Here is an 11,931-nt window from a genome sequence, read left to right as displayed (position 1 = left end):
TACAATGAAAGTAATGAATAAATGTAAAAGTGCATATGGATTGGACATTTTATTACAATTTATTCAAAGTGAAATTAACTATTTACAGCGCGCAATATGTTTATTGCAATATGCCTAATTTACAGGGATTTGGCAAACTTCCATATTGAGTCCTTAAGCATACTAAAGGACGTTTTCTTTTATTTCACAATTTGGTTACTACGATGTGTTGCTCTCAGTGGACTCTATCAAAAAGTCTAGGGTACTAATGTATATTTGTAGTACTAATGTTTAAGTGTTTTGTTGCTGCTCTCAAGGGATCACATCAATATCCTGAAGTTCTAATGTGTAATTATTGTGATCCTATTAGTGAATTTTATCAATAGATTAGAGTGCTAATGTGTAACTGATGTTATCCCCTCTGTAGAATCTATTTATAGTGTAGGGTACTCATTGATAACTTTTGTGATCTATCACTAATCTAGTTTACTTATGTGTAATCCTCTCTGAGGACTTTATCAAAATTAAGGGTAAAAATATATAACTGCTATAATCCTCTGTCAACTTTATCAATAGCCCAGGATACTAATTCAAAACTGTTATTTTGTTCTCAAGGGCCTATATCAATAGCCTACAATACTAAGAAATAACTGATGTGGTGATTTAGCCGACACTTATTCAATAACTTGCCAATGGGATATAAAATGTGTAACTATTGTGTTGCTCTCAGGAGATTTTATCAATGGCTAAGGTACAAACGTTTAATATTTGTGATGCTCCCAGAAAACTGTATAAATAGCCTATTGTTCTACTGTAAAACTATTGTGTTGCTCTCGGTGAACTCTAAAAATAGTTTAGGGTACTAATGTGTAAAGTTCTTAATCCTCTTAGTGAACTGTATTTAATTTAATAGCCTAGGGTTTTATTGTGTAATTATAAGCATCTTCTTAGGACTAACTCTCCTGGGCTATTGATAGAGTCTACCATACATACATTAGTACCCTAGCCAAATGATAGTCTACTGAAAGGATCACAACAGTTCATATTAGTACTCCATATTATTGATACAGTCCACTGAGAGGGTCACAACAGTTATACAATAATAGTACCTTAGGCTGATGACATAAATGCAAACTTGTAGGATCACAACAGTTGTTAATTAGTAATCTAGGCTATCAATACAGACCACAAAGAGGATCACGACAGCCATTATTTAGCACTATTGATACACTCCATTAAGACAATTACAACACATTAAAATTAGTACACCTGGCTATTGTAACAGCCTACCAAGATGATCACAACAGTTATCCAATGATTCAGTCCCCTGAAAGAATCACCACTGAGGGATTACAGTTACAAATCAGAACACTGTGCAATTAATACGTAATTTACTGTAGGGATCACAACAGTTATACATTTAATAATATTAAGTAACCAAAACTATTGATACATGTAAAGATAGGATTACAAAAGTTACTAGTATTCATTAGTACACTAAGCTTTGATACGGTCCACTAAGAGGATTACAACAGCTACACATTAGTGCCCTAGACAGACTATTGATACAGTTCAATGAAGGAATTACAACATTTGGTCAATACCGTACCCTAGGCTATTTATACTGACAACTTTAAGAATCACAACAGTTATCAAGTAGTACCCTAGGCTATTAATACAGTTGCAGAGTTAAGTACTCGCGTAAAGCAAGGAATCTACAGTACAATATTAGTATGCTATTGATGTTGGTAACCAAGAGGATCGCAACGGTTATACATAAGTTCCCTAGGCAATTACTTTCTAGATCACAGCCGTAACACATAACACCATAGTCAAAGTGAGTCATACAGTACTATATTTAAACGGTCACAAGTTTTACACAGTACTTTAGGCTATTGATACAGTCCACTGAGAGGATCACAATAGTAATACATAAGTACCCTAGATTATTGATCAAAGATCTAAACTGTTACACATAGCACCCTCGCCAAATCTTAATTAGTGAACTGAAAGGATCACACGTTATACATAAGAACCCTAGGATTAATTCTGCGACTGTATTAATAGCCTAGGGTACTACTTGATAACTTGATTAATTGTGTGTAAGCGAATATAGAATTAAATGGTGATACTTAATATAAACAAATGTTTTTGTTGTTGTTTTTTTTTTTTACAATTCTTGCCCTACATTGTTTTCAATTACCCTCCTATGAGATTCAATTATCACAGACATAGTGAGGTAGTGTTACGTTAAATTTTAATACACCTCTCTGGGTAATTGATTTGTTTTACTTATGCATAAATACAAGTATCTATTAGATTCCGTTAAAATATATGTCATGAAACTGTGTTACTTGATTACATGCTATTATAAAGTTAAGAAAAACATAGGTTTCAAATTGTTGTTTGTTTTTCGTTTCAAGTTACTTTAATACACATCAAAACTTTTACCCTTTATATCTAGCATCAACTAAGGGCAAGTAATTCCTTTCATATATTAAAGATTTTTTATGAAATACATATTGGCATTTGCAGGAAATTCGGGAAATTTAAGTGTTAATTAAAAGGTTATAGGCTCACTGCTAGGCTTTCTTGTGCCTCTTTTAAGGATGACGTTAACTCAAAATGAGAAAAAAAAACATCTATTGTATGTTATAGACCCTTGATTGTAGTGTTATTTTTTACTTTAAGAAAAGTAGGTCAATGACCTACTTTTTGAGTTATAGGCCATTGCATATTTTTTGAAAAATCAAGAAAATCCCATAAAAATTTACACTACGATTGAGATTTTCTTAATTATAGAAATATTACAAATAATAAAACACTTTGAAAAATAAGATACAGTGTATGAATGGTAGTGACACTTAATAAATACGAAGCATTAAGCTTTCAGAGATATTCCGGTCCGAATTTCCTCCATCAGTTTTCAAATCCCTTCCCATTTTTGATCCAATTTTACAAAAAAATTAGATGATGATATTACAAAAACATTTATGGTATTGAACAACTTATATTGACCTTATTCTGTTGGCATAAAATTTTTATGAGGTCAATGATCAAAATTTTGAGATATGGTGTCTTATATCGTTTTTAAGCATTTTTCAATATTGTTGCAATTCGTGCCAGAAGATTATTCAAATTTATATATAGGTCCAATCGGCCTGGTGTAATTCGATGATATATAATATTTAAGCATTGAATAATTATTAGCTCACCTGAGCTGAAAGCTCAAGTGAGCTTTTCTGATCACATTTTGTCCGTCGTCCGTCTGTCTGTCTGTCCGTCTGTAAACTTTTTACATTTTGAACTTCTTCTCTAAAACCGCTAATCCAATTTCAACCAAATTTGGCACAAAGCATCCTTATGGGAGGGCGAATATAAATTGCAGAAATAAAAGTCCGATCTGTATTCAAAGCGGAGAAAACCTTGAAACTGTAGAAAAAGGGGGGTGCATTTTTAAAAATCTTCTTCTCCAGAACTACCGAGTTCAATTCAACGTAGTTTAGCATAAATTATCCTTATGGGGAGGAAAATATAAATTGCAAAAATTAAGTGCTAATTCTGTTTCAAATCTGAGTTATTACGAAAATAATAATAAAGGAAAGGCGTGTTTCAATCAGTTTATAGCTTCGGGCTCGGCATACGGTAAAATGGGTAGGCAAGACTTGGCCTGAGCAAAACAAAAGATTGGCAGGTATTAATCTGCCAATCTCATTAAAATTTCGGGATATCTGATGGACCAGTATATTTGTATTCGCTGTAAATATTGCTGCAAAATAATGTGTATTTGGAATTGACGATTGCCGATCTGCCCCGGCTTTTATTTTGCCACGGCCCGGGTTTGCATACCCATTTTACCAAGACTCGTATTCCATACTTCTAAAACGAGGTTCTTTGTTTAAAGCAGCTATGACATTATACGAAAAAGGGTCGATCTGACTATGATGAATTTGCTTGCTATGCAACCGTCACGTATGAAGGGAAATTTTTGAAACATGCAAAATATATTGGTGCCGATTTTGTGAAGTAAATTAAGGCTAAATATTTCAATGCGTTGACAGTTTTCACACATGACGTTGGTGTTAGCTTGTTAAATTCTGATTTTCGTTTCGTTTTCATTATTTATGCTTTGTAACCTGGGAACTATCGTCTGTATTTCCTGATTCTTACGTATCAAATCAAACAGAGACTTCGGTAAATAAAACAATTAACTGTTTACCTGCGCAAATTAAGCAAAATCTGGTTTAGGGATACTGAAATACAATTCATTCTATCGGTAATTCGGCATTATCTTTTGCGTAATGGTAGATTAATGCAATAGGTTTGGTTGAGATGCTCGGCATTTTCTCGAGTTTATTCAGTTTAAATAGAGTTTGATATCGCTGACGGAAATATGTAGGTATATACATGTATATATATGATTCATTTCGAAAAAATAAATTGTGTTCTTTATTTGTTATACGTGTAGTGCATGTTTCTTGTGTTTAATTGTTACCCTACAATTTCTATTTACTAACCATATTTGAGTGTTAAGCTTCGAATTATAAGCAAGATACAGAGATTTGCTCACAATTCTATGTTTGTACACAGATCTTAAAAGCTAAAGATTAAAAAAGTAAAAAAAATTGTCAATATTTATTACGAAAATTTTCAAAGTCTGTTCTTCCAGAAACCAACTTATTGAATTGTAAACTTAACCTTTTTAGCTCACCTGAGGGTGGGGCCACAATGGGGGGTCGAAGTTTAACAAATGAATATATAGAGTAAATCTTTAAAAATATTCTTCTCGGAAACTAATCGGCCAGGAAAGCTGAAACTTGTGTGGAAGCATCCTCAGATAGTGTAGATTCAAAGTTGTGAAAATCATGACCCCCCGGGGGTAGGGTGGGGCCACAATGGGGATCGAAGTTTAACATATGAATATATACAGTAAATCTTTAAAAATCTTCTTCTCGGAAACTAATCCGCCGGCAAAGCTGGAACTTGTGTGGAAGCATCCTCAGGTAGTGTAGATTCAAAGTTGTGAAAATAATAACCCATGGGGGAAGGTTGGGGCCACAATGGGGGGTCGAAGTTTAACATATGATTATATAGAGTAAATCTTTTAGAATCTTCTTCTCAGAAACCAGCCAAGAAAACTGAAACTTGTGTGGAAGCATCCTCAGGTAGTGTAGATTCAAATTTGTGAAAATCATGACCCCTGGGGGTAGGTTTGGGCCACAATGGGAGGTCGATGTTTTACATAGGAATAAACAGAGTAAATCTTTAAAAATCTTCTTCTCAGAAACTAATCAGCCAGGAAAGCTGAAAATTGTGTGAAAGCATTCCAGGTAGTGTAGATTCAAAGTTGTGAAATTAATGATCCCCAGGGGTAAGGTGGGGCCACAATGGGGGGGGGGTCAAAGTTTAACAAAGGAATATATAGGGTAAATCTTTAAAAATCTTCTCAGAAACTAATCAGCCATTCTTTATAATTGTTAAGACTTTGGCCCCAGGACAATTCTTTGGCCTTACGAGAAGGTTCAGAGTTTGATGTACGTTTATATCCCATATATAAACTATTGTTAGGGATCTTTTTGAGAACTGCAATACTCAACATATGATGTGATTATAAAATCATCCTGTTAGAAAAGGGACTAATGATTATAAACATAAGAATATCCAGGGGAAAATGGATTTTATTTATACAGGATCACATGTATTATTGTACATTGTCCAGATAGTTTGTATTATGACTCCATTGAGCTGATTTTATCATACCTATTGTTCCTCAGGTGAGCGATGTGGCCCATGGGCCTCTTGTTTTTAGACGGAGGCTCTATGAGCCTCCTCTATTGCTACCGGTCAGCTCACATGTGACGTCGATAGTCGATTTGACGGACACCACCTAGTGGCAAAAATTGCAATATTCGTTTGGGATTCATATTTCAGTATTATTATTGAAATAAATATCTTATTTGCATTTACAATAAATAGAACTATACATATTGCGATCAATAAACATAATTTCTCTCGAAAATTTTAGTCCATATGTTAAATTCAAGTAAGTATGAATATGCATGAGTTTAAGAATAGTAATGGTGTGTAATCGTCTAGTGGCTATTTATACTTTTTATACAGCTTCCTGTCCGTGACGTCAAATAATGAGGATTCCTCAAGAACCATCTTGTGTTGACCGAAATATTGAATAATTATGAGCTGCAATGGATAAACACGGCGTGGTTCTTAGTCTTTATCGTATATTACTTGCGCATTATCAATTAATCCTCTGCGGAGATATATCTTTCTATGTATCGCTACACTCTCCCCACCCCCCGGCATCGATCCAATAAAATGATTATTCAACAAGTTGAACCACTGCTATGTGAACTTGAGTATTCTCCCAATTAAGAACAGACAACCGTGATCGTAGCATGACACATTTTAGTTTAGTTTTACTTGGCATGCATACTAAACCTACTATAAGGATAGTGAAACAAATAGATTAAACATCCAGATTACACCCTTTAACGCAACCCCCCCCCCCCCCCCACACACACATTCAGTATGTGCATAGGTAAAGTACCCAGGCCACGTGCTGTGATGTTTGATTAATCCTGCATTGTCTGGCCAGCGCTGTCGATTTCAAAGTAAGTTGGGAAGTCAGTGTGTGTTTTTGCAAGTTGATAAAAGAATTTCGCGAAAAAAAAGTGTGAACACATTTGACAGAATGTACATATTTTCTTTTAAAAGTGAAGCACGGGGTATTATAAGATCTACCGCGGTATATTTTTTTTAAATTTAGCTTTAAAGAGATACATGTATTACAGCGAATTCTCTTCATCTTGGATATTTCCGTTTTTAAACATAGTTAGATAAAAGAATAGGAGTTTGCATATACTGACAGATTGAATCTTTTTACAGCAAAAAAAGCTCGCAATTGCGTGTTAAATATTTTTCCGAAATTCTAAATTTATATCTCTCAATTTTTGTTTACACCACAAGTAAAATCTGTATAAATTCGTAATATTTTAATCCCATCCAGAAAGTCACGATGAAATGTTTACAGTTGATTCGCTAAGCTGTTGATCAAAAGGCTGAGCTAGCAATATTTACTTTTTGGACCGCCTGAAATGATTAAATCAACGGTAATTTTGAGCAAAATGAGCTGTAGCGTCTCTTATATATAAATATTTCATCCGCTTAGAAATATGTTTGATCACTCTCTACAATCGAATCGTACATTCTGCAAAAGAAAAAGAACAACTATGCGAGATTGAGATCATGCATGTATTACCTACATGTAACACTAGGGGTTTTTAAGCATGAACGATTTTTTTCATATGAAAAAAGTTCACTGTTCAACAGTTTTTATTGATTATATATCATAAATTTTAGTATACATTGTGAATCATTAGGTATAGTACTAACTAACAAATTATTTTTTGTTTGTACATGTAATTTGTTTTTGCATATTCCATAAAAGAGCCTGAATATGTTAGCAAAGTAGTTTCTGTCCTTTAGTATTAAGTATTGCAAACTCTTAATTGATACTTTAAACCTTCTATACCTTAAAATTTGAAGAAGAAAAAACCATTATTATTTTTGGGATTTGATTTTTATCAAATCTCCTATACAGTTACTCTGGCAAACCGGAAGTGAAACTATGTTTGGACCTAACCACAGATCATCGCCGCTGACTGACAAGACCTTGTTCTCGAAAGTAATCGATAAATTCGATGTAATGCATTCTGAAGCATTAAAAATTATTATAGTTAAACATTGCTCGGATCCATATAATTTTCCAGAAATATTTACATTACTGATACATAGTTTGATGGAAATAATTATATCTTAAAATATTACGCAACAGGATTCATATGATGTTTTCCTATAATTCTTGAAATTGTCGGAAAAGCCCAAAAATTCATATTATGAAAATATGCGTTATTCAATTACGGATAAGAAACTACTCGGCATGCGAAATTACATATCGTTGATTTTAAGATAAATATCAATCGATGAAATCAACTCCCGTCGGTACTTCAATACTTGGAATTAAATTAATAGTAGATTAATCTCCTCCGCAATGATGCCTCCGTCTCTCAGTACTCTAAGTACTTTGATTTGAAAGATGTGGTCTCATAACTGCAACGGTGTGTGCACACAAATTGAATAACGCGCGCTAGCGCGTTATGAATTTGTTTGCACACACCGTTGCAGGTTTCAAAAATAATTATTCAATGCTTATATTTACGTTTTTTAATATTTATTCTCTTTCCGAAAACATGATTTATTTTTTAAAATCTCTGCCTTATTCAGCGAGTAATGTGCAATTAACGGAAGAGCCATTGGAACAGCCGAATCATGCTGACAAAAATAGTGCATAGAGATTGATAACTTGTAAGATAATTTTATTTTTCATTCTGTAATTTGATAAATTTACTTTTGGGATACTAGAAATTAATCAATTGAATTCATTTTACTGCTAAAATATGTTTACACCAAGAAATATTTATCAGCGTAAGTATAATATCAGGTCGTGATCTGGCTTGAAGTCGCGAGGAGAGTCAGTCATGTTCTTCGAGAAATACTAAAGGAAGACTGTATTCATACGCACCAGATTTGGTGATTGGGTCTTCTGTGTTATGCGTAAATATCACTCAAATAAAACAATGCAATTTGATAGGGGAAAGAAAGTAAATGTAAATATTGTCTTGTGCAATACTTTTGACATACACATGTCACTATGAATACAAAACAACAACAGCAACAATATTCAAAATGGATGCGCCTTCATCAATCCTGAGTTTAATGGATTAAACACAAATAGTGAGTTAAAATCTGAACCGGCTGAATTGAAAACGAAAGGAAAATACATGCGATAGCTTGTGATATTATTCACTGTGCAGAAAAACTCGTAATAAAACTAGTTTTCATGTGAGATCGCTGGAATATGCAACTGGACATAACCATCCAAGGAAAGGCGATCGTGGACGAAAATAGCTGATATGTCGACAAAGAATAGTATGTATAAGCAACTTTTGATAGCCAGTGATGTACTTAATTGGTATATCTGCCGCTTGGAATGCGCCGAAGGAGTTGATGCATTACTCATAGCTTTTCTTTACGTACGACGCTTATTCTGATGACCGATCATGTACGTGTGTAAATTTAAAAATCATTGTTACCAAATTTGAACAGCAGTGTTACCGTGAAAGTTTATAGGCATATATGTTCGTTATAATATTCCTGGAAAAGGAACAGCCAGCCTAGCTGTAAATGTTGATTGATCTCAAGCAGACGAAATCGTGAGAAGACGCTTAATTTTCTATTTCGTGAATCAAATAATGTGTTTTGTTTATTTTTGAAGGTTAAACTTTCAAGTTTTTATATTCATAAGGTTGCATTTTGTTTGCTGACAATAAAACAGACACAACTTTGCATTTTGTTGACAGTGTTTATCTTGGAAATTCCCGTTCTATAAATAGTGTTAGATCAAAACAGTTGAGAAAAGTAGATCCGGCCAAAAAGTTTATTGATGAAGGTATCAAAGAAATTTTTCGACCAATCAGAAGCGCCGATATCTCATCAAACGAATAAATATTAAATGATTCATGATTTATAGAATTAAAAAAAAGAATTGCTTGTTCACAGCGGACGAGGATCTAAACATGGCCGAGGTGTGGATCTGTTTCTCGGGAAACACTACACGCTTGTTTTAGATGAAGGTGTCCTTTCAAAAGCAATGTTACGTGCTTGAATAACCTTTCGTATTTCTTATGGTTGGAAAACATTAATTTTGCATCATTTAAATATAACAAATACAATTTAAAAATGTTACTGTTTTATCTTCCTCTTTCAAGCTTACATGCAATTATTTGATATATGTACATTCCTAAAATAATTTGAATTAATGAAATAATCTAATATAAAGTGATATATGTATATATATGTATATAGAGTAGATCGAAGAACAGCCTGAGATTTTCTTCTTAATCTGCAAGTTCCATTTTTTAATTTATGATCCGCAACTTAAGTTAAAATCCATATCTTATAAGAAAGCCTAACTGATACATGTACATGCTTCATTGAATAATTTTGTTTAGTCGGGCAAGCTTTTTGGAAAGGAGATATTACAATGTACATATCACCTTCAGTGGCGTAGCTACCTTTTAATTTACTGTATTCAAAAAAAGGTAGGGGGTCTGAGGCCCCCAGCAGGTCCAGGGCAGAGCCTCCTGGATTTTATGTTATTTGAATGACAAAAAAGCCTTAAAAATATGACATTTTTTAAGTATTATGATTTCAATAAATATGAACAAAAGTTGCTGAATTCCGAGAGAAACATTATTTACCTGGTACTCTTCGAATATTTTCTTTAAAATTTCAAGACCCCCGATTCTCTTGGATTTTAGGTTTTAGCTTTTAGATTTACAGGATTTTGATGATGAGATATTGTCTCAAATGGTACAATTTAACATACTGTATGTGTAAGGGAAATGTTGAATTTTAAAAGAATGTGTAATTATATATGAAACACTGATACCTCAGCGGAAACCAACTGCATATTACTAAAGATAATTGGCGTTTTGAAACAGGTCTATTATTCAAACCGTAATATACTTACCTAAATAACAAATTTTTGATCAAGTTTATATCACAATGTATTGTTACTTTGTCAAAATTTTAATCACCCGACCGCCGACTTTAAATTACATGTAAGTATAGACTGACAGAATACAATTACGGACAAACACTCAAAACTTGATGTGTTTTCAGATTTTAGTATGAATATTTAAACTTGAAAGGAGTTAAAAGTTGTTCATCTCATTTTAATAAGTTTATTGTAGATCATTCTTTAAGCCAATAACATGAAAGTCAAAGGTAATGTAAAGTATGGAATGACGGTATTTTCCGGATTCGTAGTAATTGCATGGTTTACGATGAGAACTGAATACTAAATATGCAGATTATAATTTAGTGGAGTCTCAGTTCGATTTGTTTACGTGCAAACAGTAGGAAACTCAAATCATAAGACCTATGCTTTGCAAAATTTTGTGTATTCATTTGCGTTTTTGCGTAAAGGGCGCTACGCCACTTATAACACTGTTATATATACAATATGACAATTATATGTGTATGGGTAATGACTCATTACCCATACACATATAATTGTCATATTGTATATAACAGTGTTATAAGTGGCGTAGCGCCCTTTACGCAAAAACGCAAATGAATACACAAAATTTTGCTCATTGAGTATTCCATCGAAATCCTGTGGGTTTAAGCTATTTTGTGTTGCTATTATAACTCATTAGTTCATTTCCACGGACAGAAGAATACATATATCATTTATTATATATGATTTATCAATTTTAAGTTTCAAAGCGTTCTTTCAATGCAAAATATCGCAAACTTGCCGGAAAATCCTGAATTGAACGTACTGCATTCTACTCATCACAAAAATCAGCCATTTCCGCTTTGATAGAGAGGAGCTAACAAAGAGAATGGCCGGGACAAAAAGAGCTGCACCTGATTTTGAGTCTCATAATTTGCTCACTCCTCCAAAACTGACACATTCGGACAGTGACTCGTCGTATAAAAAGGACAGTAGTTCACCAAGTTCTAGCGACGAAGATGTTCCCTTACACACCTCAAAATGGACGCGATCCTTATTAGATAAACTTGGCGTTGTTATCAAAGAAACTTTACCCTTGCAGATTATTAATGAATGGAACTTGGCCACTCTTCCACAAAGTGTTCTCAAGGAGATGGAAACAACTTCGTTGAAAACAACCTTATGTTTACGAAACATTGATTTCCATTCTTTAGAGGAAATTTGGGAGATAACACGTTATGACAAGGATTTGGTTAGACTACTAAAACCTGATGATTTCGAGTCACATAGTACTTTGTAAGTTATATTTCTTACGTTTTGATAGTCAAAACTAATTTTTTTAACCTACACTG

The 11,931-nt window shown here is 33.5% G+C and overlaps 1 protein-coding gene across 2 annotated transcripts in view; it reads left to right on the top strand.

Annotated features, from left to right (window-relative positions):
• Positions 1-11,417: 11,417 nt before the first annotated feature.
• The window catches only part of LOC117692474 (uncharacterized), a 47,148-nt gene continuing 46,634 nt past the window's right edge, over positions 11,418-11,931 (top strand). For both annotated transcript variants that reach the window (XM_034480278.2, XM_034480277.2), the window contains exon 1: positions 11,418-11,875. In XM_034480278.2, coding sequence (XP_034336169.1) covers positions 11,469-11,875 — 407 coding nt within the window. In that variant the 5' untranslated portion in view covers positions 11,418-11,468. The remainder of the gene's footprint in view (positions 11,876-11,931) is intronic.

This window comes from Magallana gigas, chromosome 4 (assembly GCF_963853765.1).
Source record: "Magallana gigas chromosome 4, xbMagGiga1.1, whole genome shotgun sequence".
Classification (NCBI taxonomy): domain Eukaryota; kingdom Metazoa; phylum Mollusca; class Bivalvia; order Ostreida; family Ostreidae; genus Magallana; species Magallana gigas.
The sequence above is the reverse complement of the archived record's forward strand: the minus strand, read 5'-3'. Positions and strand labels throughout refer to the sequence as shown.